Genomic DNA, 23371 nt, shown 5'->3' with positions numbered 1-23371 from the left:
AGAATAATATTCGTGAATATATCTAAAAGCTCAGACCCAGAACACCTAATAACATCTGTGTATCGTTAATTTTCACACATCGAAACCTTTCAACATTTGGGAAAGGGAATACCGCTGTTTACGACGGGTCACTAAAATTGCCTGCAAGCCCATTACAACAATTAGTGTCATATCCTCCGTTCTCAAAACTGAAGGAAATGACATCTGTGTTGCAAATGTCAGTGACCAAGCAGCATATTTTTAAACATGGAAATATTCATGAATTATTGTTAATTTTCACTCATCGAAATCGTTCAGCAATCGGGAAAGAGAATACCGCCGTTTATGACCGATCATAAAAATTGTCTGCAAGCCGACAGCAATGGGCGGCGTGTTCTCAAAACTGAACGAAATAACATCTGCGTTGCAAATATCAGTGACCAATCAGCAAGGAAGTATAAAGAAATTTTTTCCACTGAAATTGAAGATCAAGGTAATCGGTATCCGGTTCTCAAATCTATTAATACTGATTACTTTCTTCGCAAGTTCGTATTGCAGTGTGTAAGCGCTTGTTCTGAAACCGGAGTGCAGTGATTTTTTTAAAAGTAATAGGAATACAGAGTTAAAATTAATATGAATAAGAGACAAGGCACTTTGTTTAATTTTGGTATTAAGAAATCTCTTATTGAGGGTGTTTGTGACGAAACAGTGAGTCATCCACCTCAAGCCTACAAAGATCTCCAGGATGTACAAAAGGAGGGGAAACTACCAGCACACAGGAGAAAAAGTCTGCATTCACTCGTAAGTACTTATAATAATATTATAAATATATTTGGTGATCAGAATGGGAAATGTCAATGAAAATCAGCCAAATTAATTTAATGATGTTTGCCTGAAGAAACTACGACATACTACAACATTTTATTAGTCCAGTGATTGATAACTAGATTGATAGTCAACATGCCACACTGTATACATAAGTATACTAATACTCTTTATGATTATGCCATAATTAATTATTAATACTTATGTTAATGTATGAACTTTGAAAAAAATTGGAAAGGCATTTACGAGTAAATTTCTTGGGACCGGGTCCTCGGAAAAAAAAAATCAGCTAACGCCTTTTTATTCCCGTATATAGGGAGGCGAGGCGACTTTTAAAAAAAAAAGAATTCTTCTTACTCTTTTAACTACTTTTATAATTAATATCTGATTTATTTCGGACTGTTTAATTTTTGTTACTGAACATTTTATCAAATCATTCTTATTACAATTGCTTTTACATTATTTGATACGGTTTAGTACTTTTCTTACAAGTATTGTTACAATTCATATTTACTTTTGTGTGTTGCAGTCTTTTTTTACTATTTTGTATTATTCGTTTACTTTTATATTATTCGACATTTCTTATTTATAATCTTATTGTTTTTCATACTAAAGTTACCTTTACAACACAATTCTATTTGTTTTTATTATAGATCTGACAAATATTGGAATTGGAATATTATTGAAAAAATACCCATGGATTCTTGTTTAAAGACAGGAACTTTAACACAAGGAGGAACAAGTACTTCTGCTTACACATCTACTCGTATGATTGGAGAAGATATGGAATTGCAAACTGTGGTTTCTTCAAACGCTAATATTAAAGAACAAGAGTCATCTAAGAACAGACCAAAACTGAAGTACCATGAAAGTTATTTAAATTATGGATTTACGTGTATTGGCAATACACATGCTCTGATGTTTTGTGTAATAAAATACTAGTAAACAGTTCTTTGGCTCCAACTAAATTTCGAAGGCACTTCGAAACGAAACACAGATTAGAAAGGAAAAGATATACATTTTTTTAAGAGACGACGTGACTCGCTAGAAAAATCTAAACTTTAAATGGCTACAACTGAAAATGCAACAGAGGCATCTTTTCGCGTGAGTTACCGCCTTGCACTTCATGGTGAAGCTCATACAATTGGTGAGACGCTCATTAAGCCATGTGTGAAAGACATTTTATCATGCATGTTAAACGAGCACGTTCCTAAAATAATAGATGCAGTACAATTATCAAATAATACTGTTCCACGCCGCATCAAAGATCTTTCTGCTGACATAGAAAAAGAGCTAATTCAGTGAATATTCATTGCAAATGGATGAATCTACAGATGTCGCAGGACTCGCTGTATTACTAGTGTTTGTTCGTTACATATTTGATAAAAGTATTGAAGAAGATTTACTCATGTGCGAATATATACAAGAAAAAAAATACCGGAGAAGGTATATTCAACTGTATTAATAATTATATTACAAAACAGGAAATCGGTCGGGAGAAGTGTATTGATATTTGTACAGATGGTGCTCAAGCAATGGTAGGAAAGATGAAGGGAGTTGTAACACGTATCCTGCAAGTAGCTACAAGAGCCACCAAAAGTCATTGTGTTTTGCATAGACAAGCACTAGTAACAAAAAGAATTCCTACATATTTAAAAACTATTTTGGATGAAGCCGTAAAAATGATTGACTATGTAAAATCTCGACCACTTCAATCCAGATTATTTAAAATTTTGTGCGATGAAATGGGTAGTGCACATAATGCACTTTTATTACATACTGAAGTGAGATGACTATCCAGAGGAAAAGCATTATTGAGGCTTTTTGAACTTCGTAGTGAGTTAATGGTCTTCTTGATGTCACATAATTTAGGACAATTTTATTGAATTATTAAGAAATTCTTCATGGTTGATAAAGATATTGCACTTTGTAAAAATATCTGGCAGATATTTTTACAAAGTGCAATGAAATTAACTTATCATTACAAGGAAAGAATATTACAATGTTTAATACAAGAGATAAAATTGCATCTTTTGATAGGAAGTTGCAATTCTGGATTTCTACAGTTGAACAGATTAATTTTGATTGTTTTCCCACCTTGCATGCATTTTTGACTGAAATAAATTCTAAAGTAAATGAAGAAGTATCTAACGTAATTTTAGAACACATGCATGACTTGCAATCAACCCTTTTGCAATATTTTCCAAAATCCAGTGAAGACAATTCCTGGGTTCTGAATCCATTTACAGTGACAGCTAAGCCAGCAGGCTTCAGCGCAAGTGACTATGAAAATCTAATTGACTTAATTAGTGACTCTGATTTAAAACAAAAATACTGTACAAGAAACAGCCAATAAATGATTTCTGGACAAGCGTGTCAAAACTAGCTATTCTTGTTTTACTTCCTTTTACAACGACATGCTTATGCGAGGCAGGATTTTCATATTATGCTGCAACCAAATCAAAGTCCAGGAACAGATTCGACGCTACACCAAATATGAGAATTCAACTTTCTAATATTGTGCCTGATATCAAAAGAATTTGTAATTCAAAGACCCTGAAACTTCGGAGTCATTAAGAACTTAATTTGCAATATACGTTTTACTATTTTTATGTGTTTTCTTTTTACTAATTAACATTTGACAATAAATGATTGTTTTTTCTTAACGCTTAGATTTACTCATTTATTTTATTTATATTTACCTAACCTAAAAAACCAGCACAGAGGAGAAAAAGTCTGCATTCACTCGTAAGTACTTTTAATATTATAAATTTTTGGTGATCAGAATGGGATACGTCAATGAAAATCAGCACAAATTAATTCAATAATGGTTTAATTAATGTTTAATTATTAATTAATAATTAACTTCCAGTCATTAATAATTAACACTTATTAATTAAAATAAAATAAGCTAAATTGCCAATTAATTATTAATTAATACATTACGAAATAACCAAGGTGTTCCGTGAACATTTCAAGATTTGTGAAGTGTTCCGTCGTATAAAAAGATTGAGAAACCCTGTTCTACACTTTGGTGGTAGGTACTATAAATGTGCTTGCGCATTTCGCCACCTCTCCAGCATCCTTCCAAAAGGAGAACAGAACTACGCTTCAGTTTCAGCTTAGAGAATCTTATGATAATATCTTGCAATGCAATTTTATTTGATTTTTTAAAACGATAATATGCATTTGATAACTGGTACTTTTCTGGAAATATGCGTCATGTAAAGGGCTATTCTAGTAACAAATATTAATGTAATATATTTCATTCTCGAAAAATAAAAAAAATAATAATATTGTTATTACTGTTATTATTTATTTATTGACTTCGAATAATTCTTATTCAATGTTCTCCAACCAAAATACCATCATTTTATCGAGCTCTTTTGACTTATGACATACTATTTAAAAAAATCGGGTCGCGGGGGGGGGGGGGTAAACGTGTCTGACAAGTACAATTTTTTACTTGATAAGTAAGTTTTGCATAATTTGTCCAGCGCTCAGTATATATCGCAAATGCATAAACCCCAGACCCATCGATGTGATTTTTTATTATATTATTTATTGTTGTAGTACAATACTAGTACGTAGTTGTTATGTGGCTAAGTTGAGATATTTTATTAAAACTTTTTTAATAAACATAACAAGTGAGGTGAGTGTGCAGGAACATATGGTGTACTTTTCTTTTATTCAATATTCATTTCTGCAGCATTTCCAGCATTTCGCTTAAAGCTTCCAGATACAAATTATTATTATTATTATTATTATTAACTGGTTAACTGAAAACGGGATAAATATAAACCCTGGAAAAACAAAGCTAATGATATTCAAAAACCCCCAAACCCTGCCCATAGAAACTAAATATCTCACTATCAAACATTCATCCTCCTATACACAAAGTGCAGAACCTAAAATCACAACCATCACACAGGTGAAAACAACACGCTACCTTGGACTTCACTTCGATGCAGATCAAAGTTGGAATAGCCATACAAACTACCTACATACCAAGCTTAGGATAATAGCAAGCAAACTATACAGATTAAAAGACATTGCCCCAACCCACATAAAAATACTAATCTATAAAGCATTATGTGAAAACATTTTAAGATATGCAATCACATCATACGCATTCTGCGCAGACTACAGACTTAACAGGCTACAATGGTTGCAAGATAAAATGATAAAACTGATATTCTGGGAACAACCCACTCTTATGCAGGAAGCATGGACAAAACACAAAATATTTAAGGTGAAACACTTACGGCACTACACAGTCATGTTAAAACACTACTAGAGCCCAACATATAGAGTAACCAGAACAACATATCAAATAACAAGACCACAGTCAACAAACTACATAACATATAAGTACAACAATCACCACAAATCTTTTTCTTGATTCCATATTTATTACCCATGTTTCAGATCCATACAGGACATCGCTAAAGATGCATGTTTCTTTTGTTTACTTTTCTTTTCCAGATGTTATCTATGGTCTTCAGATTTGTTCTTCCCTCTGCAATCGTGATCTTTTATTTCTATTTTACAGTACAAATCATGCGTCATTTTACTTCCCAAATATATGAATTGTTCTACAGTTTCTATATCACATCCGCTTGTATCTTTTTGTTTCATGCTCTTCTCGCCAAATACCATTGTCTTTGTTTTTTCCAAGTTCATAACAAGTCCAAATCTCTTCCCTTCCTAATGTAACAGTTTCAGGGTTTTTTGTAGTTCTCTATCGAAAGTCTTCTTCAATAATAACAATGTCATCTGCAAATCTCAGAATGTCAATTCTCATTCCGTGTAGAGATATTACTTTGGCATCTTCTTTCATTTTATCCATTGCTCTTTCTAAATGTGCGATGAAAATGCTTGGTGATATTGGGTCCCCCTGTCTAGTACCTCTGCTTGTTTTAAACCATTTCTCCAAATCATCACCTATTCTAACTGGTGCATCTGCATTCTGATAAACATCTTTTAATATAGCTATTAGTTTTTTTTTTTTATCAATTCCATAGGATTCCAGAACTGCTAATGTCACTTTTTCGTCAATACTCTCAAATGATTTCTGAAACTCAACAAAGCATGTATATATATATTTGTTTTTTCCCTAGCTTTCTCTGCTATTAACCTCTGTCAAAATCTGTTGAATTGTAGTTCTATCCTTCCTAAATCCTTCTTGCTCGTCTGCAAGGTATGCTTCTAATTGTGCTCTCAATCTTTCTGTCAATATAATCATCACCACTTTACCGAGGTGACTTGTGAAGGCAATTGTTCTATAATTTTGACATTCTAGCTTATTTTCTTTCTTGTATAATGTCACTAATATTGATTTCACCCACTCCTCTGGCATTTTCCCTTCTTTCCATACCATATTACATAGTTGGTGCATTTCTGTAACTATACTTTCACCACCGTATTTAATCATTTCTCCAGTGATGTTATCTTTACCAGGACACTTGTTGTGTTTTAGCTGTCCTATTGCTTTTTCTATCTCTCCTCTAAAAAATTCCATATCATGCTCATTACCTGGAGGTGATATCTGCTTCAGTTCTTCAGTCAGTTTCCCAACGATATCTAAATCAAGTTTTTCTTTATATAACTCACAACAGTTTCTTGTCCACAGCTGTACAAGTTTTTCTTTATTCATCAATACTTTGCCTTTTTCATCTTTAATTGTGGTCTGTTTTGGTTGCCACTTTCTATTAATGGTTCTGATCATTTTGTATACCTCCCTTGTTTTATACTCTCCATAGTACTGATCTATATTGTTGCATTGGGCTTCTAACCATTTCATCTTATCCAATCTGACTGTTTTTTCACCTCATTACACTTTCTTCTATATTGCTCCTCTATTTGTTCTGATATATCCCTTCTTATCTTTAACAGTCTTTTCTCCTGTACTAACTTCAGTGTTTCTTGTCTAATCCATTTCTTCTTGATCTTCTCTTCTTTTGGTTCTGTTTCTTCAACTGCATTTTCTATCGCCTTCATTACTCTTTTCACTCTTAGATTCGAGTTTTTTTCTTTCTCCACAGTTTCTTTTCTAACACTGTTCTGTACCTTCTTCCTATCTCTGCTTCACTTATTCTTGCTGTATCTCTTCTATTCTGATGTTGGGATTTATAGTTCTTTTTTACTGCATAATATATTCTACATAATCGCACCCATGCCATCCACAGTTTTCTAATAGTTTTTCAAGCTTTTCTGATCGCGATCACAATAAATATTTTTTAACTTTAAGAAAACACAGAAGAATATGTGTTATATAAGGGGTCATTCTAGTAACAAAACTTAATGCAACAAATTATATTTTTCAAAAAACATCTATATGAGATCATGATGGCATTTGCCATGATCATTTCCCACAAATTGTTTACATTCCTGCCAGAATCATTCTGACCACTCTTCAAATACTGTAGATCTCTTACTTACTAGTGATCCTTCTAATATACCGTGAACGTAGTTTGTCCTTCACTGTTCAATTTTAAATTGGCAATTCACATCACAGTCTAGTATTGATTTCTTCTTCCATGGAGCAACCTTCACGCAGCCATCCTCATCCATGTGTTGTTTACGCTTCATTTTGCTTGGTTAGATTATTTTCTGTCTTCTCATTCATTCATTTACATTGTAGACACTACTGACACAATTCTTATTGATGTGGAAACATTTTATTTCCCGTTCAATTTTAAATTCTCGTTCATTATCGAAGTTTTGTTTCTCCAAGAAGTGTGTATTGAGGCTGTATAGGAGAAGAACTGGGTATACCATAATTAGCTTTCATCAAAATCTCCGTTTTCCTTTTCTGTTGACATCGAAAGTCGTAATAGATGCAAGCAGACTGTACAGCACATGCAAAACTGATTTTGTAAGGGCTAAAAGTAGTAAACTTGCTTCACGTCCAAACTTAACTTTTGTCCAACTTTCACCATTTTGTATTCAGGTAATTCTATTGCGTTATCATCCACTGAAAAAAAGCAGATCTCTTGGTTTCTTCATTTCTATCCAACTCTTGCCTTCATGACCTTGATAAACTTTTTCCTACCGTTCCTACCCCAGGAATAGATCAGCAGAATCCTGTTGAAATTGGATATAAGAAATGTTTCCTGGTATTGAAAGGCATTTCTCCGATTGTTCCGAAAGTTTGTGTTCCATAGTCAACTTCTATTCTATGTTGTTGTCCCTTAGTTCTCGCCTGTTTTGCTGGTATCTGTCTCTTGCTCATATTCCTAAATAAAAAAAAAAAAATAAAAAAAAAGAAGGCAAATGTCTAGTATCAAATTACCATTAAATTTCTCTCGTTTCAATTTTTTTTTTTTTTTTTTTTTTTTTTTTTTTTTTTTTTTTTTAAATAGAGAAACCAACAACACTCAACTCGAATCTTTTCAACTAACACACGATCAGCAGTATGGATTCAGCGGTTTTTATTTATTTTATTTTATTTTTGTTTATTATTTTTTTTTTGTCATTCTTTGAAATGTTTTTATTTATTTATTTTTCTTTTTTAGGTATCAAAATCAATATGAAATTTTGGTCTAGGCAATTCTTCATTGGTTTTCTGCTGTTAAGTTTGTCAGTTCTGTGTTCCGCAAATGTCAATAACTATCTCCTTACAATTTTGCCAAGAGTATTTGAACGTGCCACGGGAGGTACAAAAGGAGTTTATAGTGACTATCCTGGTTATAAGACGTATTACAGATACTGTAAAATTATTCATGGATTTGCAGTTATTCCTGGTAATGAAGAATACGAAGAGGATGTGCCCTGGAGATATATCTATTTACATTGTTTATAATCATTTGCTTCGTTTTTAGATTAACGCATACAGCAGTTAAAGTTATTCCATTTATACCATAATAATTGTAATTAAAATAAACAGCTCATTTACCTTCTAACCAGTTATTGGAGCAATGAATATTAAAATTATTCACTTACTTCTATCTTGTTTAAGTGCATTTAGCAAAAATGTGTAAGCGCTAATTAGATTCATATTTAGGAAACGCTACTGCTGAGAAGTCGTCATCATTCAGCTAATGAGAACGATGCCAAGCTATTTTGGCACCAAGCTAGCTGTTTGGTGCCAAAATAATCCACAGACGATGGTGCATTAGGATGAGTGCGCGAAATGGAATGAAAATAAAAGTGCTTGGGAAAAAAAAATCAGTCATAAGTTCCCTTTGTTGTTTATTTATAATCTTAGAAATCAAAATCATTTCACAGGATGAATGCTTATAAGGTTTTTCTCTATAGAACACAAAACATAAATCGATCTCCTTACAATTTTGCCAAGAGCATTTGAACCTTGCCACGGGAGGTACAAAAGGAGTTTATAGGAGTTTAATTTTGTATCTATATGTCTACTCACGGTATACCTCTTTTAAAACTTATAAATCTTTACACGTATTACGACATATATAAAATTAATCACCTCGAGGTCCACCTTGAGGTGATTTTACAGACAGTAACAATCTAGAGTCTAGATTGTTATTGTCTAGATTCTAGACAATAACAATCTAGTCCCCTTAAATGGTTCCAAAACTCAATTTTGGCTATTTTTTCTTGAAAAAAAAAAAAACTTCTTCTCTCTTATCTCTAATAATAATGCTCATCTTAAAATTAGGACCAGACTAGCTTCTGAGATTGAAAGTTACTCTTAGCCTTTTCTCACAAACTCTTCAGCCATTGTCAGAGATGGTAATTTTTTAGTGTGTTTCTTCTATTGACAATTCTCAGATCTGGCATTCATCATGTCCTTCATTTCAGCTAACTTAAAACATGAGCAACATTCATTCACCATTCTTTTATATTGAACTGCTGACTCACTGAAGCTGCTCCCAGCCATTCGTCCTTCACATTCATCTCTGTTCTGCAGAACACCTTCTCCTTCCATGAAGTATTATTGCCCAAAGACACAACTTCAAATTCTTCAAAAGAAAGAAAAAATAATACTAGGAAATTACTTTTCTCTTGACATCTGCCATCACACATTAATCTTCATAGGCTTTGCTTCCGCGCATGTAAGGGAAGGATTTAAAAAAAGAAAAAAAAAGCCAATCCTTTCTGGCTTAAGAAGAGAACGGTGGTTACTGGTTCCCTTCTTGTCTGTGATGCCACTCATCTGATATACAACTTGAAATTATCATTCAGATAAGGTCAGTCTAATACCTATCTGATCTATTAATTATCCACTGAGTTAGCTGATCTGATATGTAGGCACACCAGCCCGAGAATGCACACAATTTATAGTTCGCCCACCGATTAGAGGTCCCGCGACCCTTCTGCGCATGTCAGAAAAAAGAGAATCCATTCCGATAATAGGGTAATCAGTCTGAATTTGTTTGTTTATTATTACAGGTCGGAAAATTTAGCTTTTCTTTTATGAACATTGCTGTTTTTAAAGTGTAACTATTTTGCTTGTATAACAGTTGGAAAAATGTACGTAGAATGTTAATAAAATTAAAAAGGGTATAGCATAAAACAAAAATGTAACTAAGTTTATTTTTAAGAAAGTTTTCTATAAAATAAAAATTAGACAGAAAAACAGAAATTATTTCAAATGAACTTAGATATTCTAAACTTACAGTTGAGAGAACTGAGACACTTTAATGTCCTAAACCGATTAATAATTTATGACTTGTTGTGACTCTCAATAGCATGCAAAAAAAATGTTGGAAAAAATACCATTGTCAAATTCTTTTAATCTTCAGAGTCATCTGAATTGGTGTCCGAATCGCCATCACTTTCACTTAAACTGATCACCAAAGGTTCTCACAATTCTTCGATAATTCCGTCTCTATCCCAATATATATTTTCCAATGAGGTGACATGAGAGCAATATTTTCCCCACTTTTGAACTGTAGTACTTTCAATCGCCTGTTCTGAAAGCTTAAAAAGTTTCGACATGTCAATATCCCCAGTTACATTGCGATGGCGAATGAAACTTTTCACTTCTGCCCAAACATACTCAATAGCATTAATATCGCAATGATATGGTGGTAGCCTCAAAGCTAGAAATCCATGCTCTTTGAGCATTGTGTCGAATTTAAATAGTTTAGTTGTGGGCGAGTTTCTTTTGACCAAATTAAGCAATTCAATTTTTCGCATATCTGGGGAATGAGAAATGTTATTTGCAGAGAGCCAATCCATTAGAACTTGTTTCTTATTACACCAATTTGGAACTTTGTTTAATCGAATAGAGTGATACGAAGCATTGTCAACTATAACAGCAGCATTTTTAGGAAGGTTTGGAATCAGTTTTTCTTCTGCCCACTTTTCGAAGATCGTAGAATTCATTTGCCCATGGTAATCTCCAATAGTTGAATTGGCTTCTAATAGTAAGTTTGAATTCGGTAAAAAACCCATTTCTCCACCCGCACACAAAATTATTATGCGCCGCGAGGCATTTCCGGTTTGTAGCATTCCACATTCTTCTTTAGACTGCCAACATTTTCCATAAGTTAAATTACTATCAATCCAAGTTTCATCTAGATACACAATCGGTCTTTTCTCCTCCCTGAAACGTCTTATTGCTCTCAAATACTGCGTTCTACATAAAACAATGTCACTTCGCTCCATGATAAGTTTCCTTTTATTCTGGGACTTTTTAAAACAAAATCCGATTTCATGAAGTATTTTCCTTAAAGTTTCTCTTTTCCAAAGAAAATTAATTTTTTCTTTAAGCACAGGAATCAATTTCGGAACAGTTGGCACTCTTCTCGACCACGTAAAATTCGTGAATAGTTCTTTTTATAACCTCTACATCAAAATCATTCAAAGCTACGGTTTCGATGGCTTTCTTTCTCTGGCACTTTTTTCAGGAGATCTAAATTTTGGCTTACCTTCACCTTTTGATTCCCTACGAATTCTTGTAACAGTCGACTCCGATACGCCCGCAATTGCACTTGCACGTTTTATGACTTGAGAAAGGGGAACAAGAAGACGGCCTTCTGACGATTCTTTTTCGCAGAATGTCAGCACATTATTCAATATTCTTTTGCAAGAGCTACTGAAACGTGTAACAATAGAACTTGTTGACCGTACTGGATCCATCATACAAATTAATAATAAAAAAATAATGCAAAAAAGGAACAACAAAAATCAAGCTAGTACTAGTATAGCGACAGACAAGAAAGCACGTGATTTCGCATGTTGGCGACCAATTCGTACATCCTTCATTTCTTTCTCCCCTTCAGCATGAATCGACTATTCTTGGCACCAAGCCAAGAAGGGATCTATAAATGGTGGGCGAACTATAATTACTATCAGAGGGCAGCAGTATATTGTGTAGATGGTGAATAGCGACATAACATGTAGATGGAGGATTAAATTCGTGGTAAGACTTATGCGTTGGATATTTATCACTGTATTTTGTAAGGAAATTACAGCGTAGACTAATGTTAATTTAAAAACAATTAATTAATACTCCCGATATTTAGAAAAGTCAAATTGCCATCGTCAGGGAACAAAATATAATATATAATAAGATACGTGCACTCAGGCACTATACTAAGTAGTTATGCATATCAACTGAGAGTAGGCCTAAAGTCCTAAATAGCGCTCCCTAGTGAGCTAAATTTATGAAAATTTGTAAGGGGAGGCAAATGAATTTTTTTACAAAAAAGGGAGAATCGCTTTAAAGCAGTTTGAAAATCACTGGCATATCCCTTCGGATCTAGATTATAGAGAAGCAAAGAAAGCAACCAACAGTTCGCTGTCTTGAGCGAATAATCATTTGACGGTAACTCTCCGTGCAGAAATATGATTGGTTCCAATATAATACTGACTCATTCCGTACAGTTTTAGCTACCAGATGGCGCTAAATAACAGATCCATATGGAGTACGCGTAGGATATTATTATTATTATACAACACCTCCTAGAGTCAAGGCTGATCAAGCGAGGCAATAGTAAGATGCATTCTAATAGAGATAAATAATCATACCTCGTCTTATATTGGTTCATTGTCTTAAATTGGTTCAACTTTCAACTCACTAACCACTCACCATGTAAAAAAGTCATGCCGTGCTCTTTTATGCACCATACCTTTATGCAACCTCCAAGAATGACTTCTTTTCTCTATCCCCTTCCTTCCTTCAACCATTTGAAAAATATCCTCCATATCTATTTGATAAGTACTCCTCAGCAATTTATATGTCTCAATCATATTCCCCCCCCGCCTATTTACCAGAGTCTGCAATTTACATTCTCTTAACCTGTCTTCATAGTCAGTATTCCACAGTCCCGATACCAGCTTTTGTTGTTAGACTCTGAACTTTTTCCACAGCTTGCTTCTCAACTAGGAACGCAGGTGACCAAATCGGTGCACAGTAGTCCAGATGTTGTCTTATCAAAGCCTTATAGACTGGAATGACCACATCCTTATTTCTACTTGTCAGTATTGTTCTTAGTATAGTGGCATTTCTTTGTGCTGTTTTTATCCCTTTTGCAATATGCCCCTTGAACATCAATTCTTTTTCCACCAATGTTCCAAGATCCCTCGCTTCCTCCACCTCCTGCAATGCAACACCTCTAATATGATACATAACTTTATAATTTTGAGATCCAAAGTGCAAAACTTTATATTTACTGGTATTAAATTGATATCCTCACTTGTTAGCCCACATATCACTTTATTCAAATGGATTTGAAGCACCAGTACATCTACATCATTCGTAATAACTTTTCCAAACAGCTGAATATCCCCTTGCAAACAACTCGCAATATCATTAATAAGCAATTTAAACAGGAATGATCCTAGAACAAAACCCTGTGGGATTCCACTGGTAACTCTCCTTCTCAGAGACATGGTTCCTCTATACACCAGTTTGATATCGATTAGAAAGCCATGCTATCCAATCAACCAACTGATCCCATTTTCTGTGACTTCTACACCAGTTTATTATGTGGTAGCCTGTCAAATGCCTTTGCAAGATCCAGAAGTATCACCGTATATGAATCACCCATGCCCAAATTGTAGTCACCTTCACCTTCATGAAATGTAAGTAAATTAGTAAAATATCACCTCCCTTTAACAAAACCAAGTTGACCTCTATACAGAATCTTCTCCTTATCCACCAATCCTGTATTCTATTCCTAACCAATTTCTCCAAGATCTTAACAACCACTCCAGAAATGCAAACTGGTCTGTAATTTGAAACATCCATTTTGCTTCCACCTTTATGCAATGGAACAATCTTGCCCTCTTTCCACTCATTAGGGATTGCTGAGGACACTAGACTCTCATTAAACATCCAAGTCAATGGAAGTGTCAATTCGTTTGAACATTCTTTCACAACACCTGATGAAATTGCACCCAGTCCAATAACCTTATTCACATCAAGATGACTTAAACAATTATAGACTTCTACCTCATTATTTTCCAGGAACTGAATTAATTCCTCAACACCCTGCTTCCTTAGACTAGTATCATTGCCATCAGTATTAGCAAAATCATCACTGATTAACTCCACAATAACTTCTTTGGTCACTCTTGCGACATCTCGATCCAGTAGAGTCATCCTCCCATAATCATTAATTCTCTTGCAAGCTGCATAACGGAAAAACTTCCTAGGTTTTTCTCGGTCTGTTTCGCTAGGTCTTCCCTCATAATCTAATATCTCCCTTCTTGTTATACTTGTCGCTATTCTTGCCTTTCATGCATTTCATTTAACAGTTCGCTTCTTCCAAGTTCATATTTTCTTCATAATCTTCTCTTCTTCTGCAATTCCTACTTAATTTCTCTATTCATCGATTTAACGCCAATTTTTTAATCCTTTTTGATTACAGTCTGAGTACCTTAATTAAAATTAAAATTTGTGGGGAAAATATTAATAATTTGAGGTATGTAGATGATATTACCTTGCTAGCAGAATGGAAAGAAGATTTGGAGGAACTTGTTATGAAAGTTAAAGAAGAAAGTGCTAAATATGGTCTTAAACAACCTCAAAAAGACAAATGTTATGGCAACATGTGAACTTAATGATTTTGAAGTGGATGGGGAGAAAATGGAAGCAGTTAACAATTTTGTGCTCCTAGGATCCCGAATTGATAAAGATGGTTATTGTACTGAAGAAATTAGAAGATTATTACTCGGAAAGAAAGCAATGACAAATTTAAGCAAGATCTTTAAAGATAAAGATATTATCCTGGCAACAAAAATCAGAATCTTGAAAGCAATGGTATTCCCTATGGTATTGTATAGATAGATGTGAAAGTTGGATCCTGAGAAAGAGTGAAAGAAGGAAGACAGATGCATTTGAATCATAGGATCATCAGGAGTCGAAAACGACTCGATGGAACATAACACACACACAGTCTGTTATTGCGATCACTAAACACTTCTTAACGATGATCCATGCTATATTAATCTCTTTTCCTTCAAGTTCCTTATCCCATAGAACTCCTTCAAGCTGTTTTCTGAGTTTTCCACAATCCCCTGTTCCACATATATCTTTTACTCTAGATGCCTAGGCATGCTTACCCACCTCCCGGTTGCCATCTGGTGGTAATGTTGATAAGCTGTTGACAATTGCATTATCTGATGTTATTATTAAATCTAATGCATTTTGCTCGCGAGATCCCTTCATCACCAACTGTATGAGATAGTGATCTTAAGGACTTAAGAAATTCTCTTTCCTTTCTTCCATAAGCTGTTTCTTCTTTCCAAATTATATTTCGAAAATTGAAATCCCCCCCCCATGAATATGACGCTTTTCTCAGTAGCTAAAATAATCTGGGTAAACATTTCTTTCTCATGCCTTTCATTATTCCCAGGTCTGTAACAGATTCGCAAATAACTATCTCTCTCTAATAACGTTTATTTCACACCAGACACTTTCAAAATGACTCTCACTTAGTTAAGCAAACTTACATGGCTACAACACATTTGCTGTCATCAGTAATACACCTTTCCTTTTTTTTATAAATTCGGCCCTCTCTAAACATACTGGACCCATTAACGTCAATTCTAATCAAGATATCATCATCACGATCAACCACGTTTCCGTTGTACCTTTTATCTGAGGCTGGACTGTAATAACCAATGATGTAAACTCTTCTGTCTTATTCCTTACACTTCTGGCATTAGTGTATAAGCAGCGGATGATAGTTTTAAGCTTTGCTCTTGATATTCCTGCCTCCTTGTTAATGTTATTTCTAACTGCCGTCCTCATTCCCTTCCATTCTATAACTCCCGTTTTCTTGATCTGATACCCACGCATTTTCATTAAACAGTAGCTTCTGTAAAAGCTTCCTCTCGTACTCATTTAACTGCTGTTCATCATCGACATCATCACATCAAACCCACACGATTTACGTCAAATCATTCGTTCCAATCATTACATGTACATTCACACCTCTCTTTAGATCAAATGTAAAGGAATATCAAACTTCATTTTATGGCTAGTTCATATTAAAAATGTATTTGTTGACTAACGAAAAAAATCGTGTAAACTGCAGAATTAAACTTAATAATTATCTGTTATGCCTAGAAATCGAAAATGTTTGAGAGGCGTAAAACGATGTTTCTGCCCACCAAATAAACACGCATTTAATTTGACCAGCGAGCACTTTTAGTACCTTTGAGTTGAAAACGATCCTTTGGCTCGCTCATTGAGGATAGACGGATCACCTAGATTTGGAGAAGAATTTTTACTATGTATGTGCTCATCTGATTCCTGGCCCAAAATATTCAATTGTTTTTGGAAGGGGACGAAGTATTTGGAGCTTCCTCCCCCTTTGTTGCGGTGTTGCACTACCTCAAGAGTGAGCTCACTCCCTTTTGGGGACAAGAATTAATCCAAAATTAGGTTTTAACATAACAAATAAGTGTATTTTAAGTTAAATGCTAAATTGTTCTCTGCATTCCACAAATCATGTCCAAACAAAAATAATACAGTGAGTTTAGATTTGGAACAAAACAGAACAGACAACTGATATGCAGACACAATATCGTTGAACTCTTATTGGACCAGTTTTTGAGTAAGAAATATGTGTCGACAAAATAAAATAAAGAAAAAGACTTGTCTCATTCACCATCATATAATACGCAGATGGCGAAGTTTCCATTCTAGAAGACAATGTCTGTTTGTGAAATGTTAATAATAATTACGCTAATCCATTTTTATATGGTTCTGCTGAAGAAGTTTTCATTTCTGTAGAAGAATAAATATTCTTTCATCGAGTATTCAGTTAATCAAGAATTCTGAATTAAAATAAGCTCAATTATTGCAATTTGTGTTTTTGATGTGTAATTCTGCGACATCACTAGATTGTTTAGTCATAAAAACGCAAAGTAGAATTTTTAAGAACCTATATTTTCAGAATAAGCAAGGAGACGGTACATCTCTGGCCTTAATTTACAAACATACGCATGTGTGTGTGTGTGTGTATGTGTGTGTGTGTGTGTGTGTGTGTGTGCGTGCGTGCGTGCGTGCGTGCGTGCGTGTGCGTGTGCGCGCGCGCGTGTGTGTTGAAGTATTGCGTATGAAAACGAAAATTAGTAAATTAATTATTTTTTCCAGAAAAATTCTAGAGATGGCAGCACTTATTTGGATGCCAATACTATATTTACGGTTTTATGCTAAATGGATATCTTCGAAGCCCATATAACTGCATTTTACAGGAAAATCCTGCAAAATAAAATGAAATATTGGCTTTTTTTTTTTCTGTAGTGATATTCTCGTGACCAACCAAACTATGCAAAATTTTAAATAAATAAATAAAACATCCATGCCGTTGTAAATAACAGACGGGAACAGCGTTTTCAAAAACCGATGATAAAAAAATTTAAAAAAAAGAAAGAAAGAAAAAAAAGATGGAGGGGGGAATCTAATGTTTAATCATTCAAAAGACATTTTCATAAATTAGATATTCAAAAAAAAAGAAAGAAAGAAAGAAAAAACAGAAATAAGGAAAAAAAATCTCTGAACCACCAATGGTTTCAGGTTAAAGATTTTTCTTAATTCCTTTTTTATTTATTTATTTATTTTTTTTTTTTATCTTCAAACACTGCCAATAAAAGTACACATATTAGCATTAGGCAGAGTGATATTGCTTGAACAGAACCAGAACGGTCTTAAGATCAGCTATATGAGTATGCGACACCCAGGGCCGTCTTAACAAGTTTGAGCGTCCTGGACTAAAAAAAAAAAAAAAAATTGGCGCATTAATAACATTGGATTGAGCAATAATTAAATAATACATATAATTACTTAAATAACTGGGGTGCTTAAGGGTCAAAGCTGTATAACTGAGAGGAGACCTCCACATAGCCTTTAAAGGAATGCGGAGAACCGACCAGGGCTTCTGACCTAATGTCCAATCCTCACCTTCTCGTGGTGCACCCTGTTGGGTATCTACTTTGATACTGAACGAACGAGGATGGGCTGGCAATTTGGGATTTAGCCGACCAAATTGTATTCTTATTGGTTAAACCAAAATAAAAAATGATGGTACAACATGACAAAATTTCATGCCGGCTGGGGCGTCGCCCGGTTAAACAAGGCCCCCGTTGTTTTTCGCCAGGGAACCAGGGCGAACAGCGAAAAGTCAGCTACTGGAACAAATCTGAAAACAAACCCCAACTCAACATCACCAGAGTTAAAGATCGGTACTATCAACGTAAGAAGCCTGAATGGCAAAGAAATGGAGCTAGCTGAGGAATTAGATAAGTACCAGATCGACATAATAGGGGTGACTGAAACAAAAAAGACCAAAACTGGTGAGATCTTTCTGAGCAATAAATACAAAATGTTATATTCAGGCAATAACAATCAAGGAAAAGAAGGAGTAGCCATAGTATTCAACACAAAATACGAGGCTAATCTTCTTGAATGGCAGTCAGTCTCAAGTAGAGTAATGTGGGCAAATATGAGAATGGGGAACTGGACAATGAGACTTATTTGTGCCTATGGTCCCACAGAAGGTTCTACTAAGGTAGAAGTGGAGGAATTTTTTGAGGCTTTAGAAAAAGCAACTGACACAATGAAAAAGGAAAAGTTGGTCCTTGTTGGGGATCTAAATAGTAGAGTAGGAAATGATTGTGAGACATACAAAAATATTTTGGGAAAATTTGGAGAAAAGAGCAAAGCTAATAATAATGGCAAATATCTGTTGGATTTCTGCTCAGGACATGGACTGGTTATTACTAACACCATGTTCCAACATAAAAATGTGCACAAATTCACATGGAGAGAAGAGGCTAGGAATAAGAAAAGTCTCATTGACTATGTTATTGTTGATAGTGATGTTTTCTCCCTGGTGCAGGACATCAGAGTGTACAGAGGATTTGAAATTGGAAGTGATCACTATTTCGTCTTGAGCAGAATAAAATTGAATTTCATATTGAAAAGAATAACATGTAAGAAAGTTTTAAAGCGAATAAAAGTTGAGCAGCTCTCAGATGTAAACTGTAGACTAAAATACAGAAATATTATTGAAAAGAAAATGAAAGAGTTTGAGAACAGGAATCAAACCTTGGAGATTCAGTGGCAAACTCTGAAGGAAACATTGATTGATTCTGCCAGAGAGGCATGTGGTGAGGTTGTGTGCAAAGATAAAAAAATCAGAACTCCCTGGTGGACACAGGAAGTTAAAGAGGCAGTGAAGGAAAAGAAGAAAGCATATCAAAAGTTCCTGGCAAATAAGTCAGCTTTTACTCTTACAGAATACAGAGACAAATGTAAGAAAGCTAAACAGTGTGTAAAACTAGCTAAACAAAAGTCATGGGAGGACTTTGGCAAGAATATAGAAAATAAATATCAAGAAGGTGGCAAAATATTCTGGAGGTTGTTGAAGAAGCTTAGGAATGGAGGAAAGAGTACTGTAAAAGGAATTAGAGATGATAAAGGTGAAATGAAAACAGGAGAAAAAGATATCCTTGAATTATGGAGTAATTACTTTGAAAAACTGCTAAATGAAACAAGCAGTGATGACAGCACAGTGATAAAAAACACTGACCAGGCATGCAATCAGGAATACATATCTATACTTGAAGTAGAAAAAGCCATCAAAGGCTTGAAATGTGGAAAGGCAGCAGGAGTAGATGATATTCGACCAGAAATGCTGAAGTATGGTGGTATAAGAGTCTTACAGTGGTTGCACTGCATAGTTCAGAAAGCCTGGACAGAGGAACGAATTCCCGATGATTGGAGTAGAGCTCTCATAGTACCCATATATAAAAAGGGAAATAAAACTGAATGTGAGAATTACAGAGGTATTTCCCTACTGAGTGTTCCTGGCAAGATCTATGCAAGTATACTTGAGAAACGGTTGAGAAGAATTGTGGAAGAAAAGCTTGGTGAAGAACAAGCTGGATTCAGGCCAAATAGAGGCTGTCAGGATCAGATCTTCACTTTACGACAAATAGTCGAGAAAGCATGGGAATATAACAAAGATCTGTATTTAAGTTTTGTCGATTTGGAAAAGGCATATGACAAGGTGCCAAGAGAGAATCTATTCAATACGCTGCAGTTATATGGTGTCAATGGGGCATTATATCAAGCAATACTTAGTCTTTATTTGAGTTGTGAATCAGCAGTTAGAATTGAAGGAAGTACAGGAAGATGGTTTAATGTTAAATCTGGTGTGAGACAAGAATGTACATTATCCCCTCTGTTATTCATTATCTATATGGATCACATTATGAAGGAATGTGGTATTAAACCTGATATCAAAATTGGAGATGTTAATGTCAGCTCTTTGCTTTATGCGGATGATGTTATACTTCTAAATAAATCCGCTACAAGTCTGCAAGATTCTCTGACTAAATTGAATAGCTGTTGTCATAGATATGGTATGAAGGTCAGCAATAAAATGACAAAGACAATGAAAATAGGCAGAATCATTGAAAATGTCAACTGTGTTGTGAATGGAGAACCTGTGGAACAAGTAAAACATTTCAGCTACTTAGGCACAATTTTTACTGAAGATGGTAAACTAAATATAGAAATAGACAACAGAATCAGCAAAGCTGGTATCGTGGGAAGTCAATTGAATAAATTCATATGGAATAAGAAAGAAATTAGTCGGAACACTAAATTAGCTGTATACAAGACTGTGTTCAAACCAATTTTAACTTATGGATCTGAGAGCTGGGTCAGAAGTAAAACACTTGACCAAAGACTAGAGACCGCAGATATGAGAGTCCTGAGAAAGATTAGAGGCGTGAACAGATGGCATCAATGGCAATATCATATTAAAAATGAGGATATTAGGAAAGAACTTGACATTGTCAGCATCCAGGAATGCGTTAGCAGAGCTAATCTCAGATGGTATGGTCACTTAAATAGAATGGGAGAGGAAAGATTAGCAAAACAATTGTTCTCTGCCAGGTTGGCAGGAAAACGACCCAGAGGTAGACCAAGATATAGGTGGATTGATACGGTACAAAGTGCCTTAGACGATAGAAATATAAGATCTGATAATGTTGGAGTCTTGACAAGTAACAGACTGATTTGGAGGAAAATTGTAGATAGGAAGTTAGTAATGATGTAATTTTTTCATGTAGTACTGTCATATCCTGTACACCCTTTGAGGGTACATGGCAGGAATTTGATGATGATGATGACTTAAATAACTTTCATTTCAAAAAAAAATATTTTAAAATATATCGACATTGCACGCATTTTTATTTAATTCAACAATATTTATATATAATAAAGCTAGTTTATTTGCATTTATAAAAATACACACAATAGATAAAAGCTACTTGGTTCTTAAGCGCCCATGGATCAATGGCGCCCGTTTAACCCAATGGATAAGGAGATCCCGATGACACCAAATTATAATTGGTGCTGAATGTCTGAATTTGGAAGGCAGAGAAATGCTTGGAGTGTTGTCCATCTTTTCGCGAGTTGTCATGAAAGTTCTGATGATAAAACTCAATAAATATATCATCTTCACCCAAATCAACGGAGAGTGTAGTGTCCATAACGCCATTGTTTTGTCTCCTTTGATATCAAATTTACAGATAAATCAGCTGTAGATATTATCATACGCACTGCCGTAACTGGGCAGGTGCAACGGGCGCACAGGCACAAAGCCCAGGACGAAGGGGAGGAGGCGAAATGGGTATTATACAGTATCATACAGAAATGGGTAGTAACAATCAGTATTATAATTTCAAATTTTAAATTTTGCATGGGGCCAATTCCATAAAGTTTTTGGTTAAAGTTAAAAATTAACCGATTTCTTTCTAGCTTTTTTTTTTTTAATTTTTTTCAAAAAAAAAAAAAAAAAAATATATATATGTGTGTGTATATATATATATATATATATATATATATATATATATATATATATATATATATATATATATATATATATATATATATTTTAATGAAAAATATTGAATGACTAGAACCGAGATTTAATTAAAAAGGTTTTGATATAAACACACTACTAGTTTCGGCCTGTAACAGCCTTCTTCAGGTGACATTATAAAAGAAAAAACACTAAACATTGAGGGTTAAAAGACTATGAACATCATAGACAGTCTTTATACATAATTAGCATTAAAACGTTGTAGTTGTATTTGAAGCTGTTCTTTCATTTGTTGCATTGTTGGGAGAGTGCGTGCTTGCTGCATCACGTGAACGCCAGTACATGATTACAGCTGAATGACTATCCGGGAGGTTGTAGCTTAAGTTGGTATTTAGATGAACAGGATTGAAGATGATTTCTCTCGATTCCACAATTTTTCTCTCTATTTCGTCACTGCAACGGAAGATGTTTGTAGATTTTTCCCAGCAGACTTTGTGACTTTGGTTATCATCATTAGGATTAGCCGAGAAGAGGATATGACTTGATAATGCACTTGCTCGCTGTCTCTTGTAAGTAATGTCTCTCATGTGTTCTTCCATACGCATTTCGACAGATTTGTCTGTCCTACCGAAATAAGGAATATCGCAGTCACATAATATTTTATATACGCCAGGGTATTTGAGTTGATGATGACAATTTTTTGGGTGGCTAATTAAGGAACGGATCTTTGGAAGTGGAGTGAACAAGGTTCTGATATTGTATTTTTTTAGAACTTTTGCTAATTTATGTGAAACAGTACTTATGTAAGGAATAGATATATTGCTTTTGAATCTATTTGTTTCTTCTGAGTGATGTCTGGGAGGATTAAGAAGGAATTTGTTAATGATTTTCTTGGAATATCCATTAACTTCTTGATGATCCAAATGAACTGCTTACAGAAATAAACCATCTGAAAACTTCTTTCGAAGTTAATGGATATTCCAAGAAAATCATTAACAAATTCCTTCTTAATCCTCCCAGACATCACTCAGAAGAAACAAATAGATTCAAAAGCAATATATCTATTCCTTACATAAGTACTGTTTCACATAAATTAGCAAAAGTTCTAAAAAAATACAATATCAGAACCTTGTTCACTCCACTTCCAAAGATCCGTTCCTTAATTAGCTACCCAAAACCTTGTCATCATCAACTCAAAATACCCTGGCGTATATAAAATATTATGTGACTGCGATATTCCTTATTTCGGGCAGACAGACAAATCTGTCGAAATGCGTATGGAAGAACACATGAGAGAC

At 34.5% G+C, this 23371-nt stretch overlaps 1 protein-coding gene across 1 annotated transcript in view; it reads right to left on the bottom strand.

The window, feature by feature from the left end:
* Sras (Ras converting CAAX endopeptidase Sras) overlaps positions 1-14329 on the bottom strand; it is a 190344-nt gene extending 176015 nt beyond the window's left edge. Inside the window, exon 1 of the mRNA XM_090406984.1 lies at positions 14011-14329. Within this exon, the coding sequence (XP_090263110.1) occupies positions 14011-14329 (319 nt within the window). The remainder of the gene's footprint in view (positions 1-14010) is intronic.
* Between the last annotated feature and the right edge of the window lie 9042 nt (positions 14330-23371).

Source organism: Typopeltis vanoorti, chromosome 17 (assembly GCF_054136105.1).
Source record: "Typopeltis vanoorti isolate ZY-2024b chromosome 17, IOZ_Tvanoo_1.0, whole genome shotgun sequence".
Taxonomy (NCBI): domain Eukaryota; kingdom Metazoa; phylum Arthropoda; class Arachnida; order Uropygi; family Thelyphonidae; genus Typopeltis; species Typopeltis vanoorti.
Note: the sequence above shows the minus strand (reverse complement) of the source record. Positions and strands in the feature narration are given on the sequence as shown.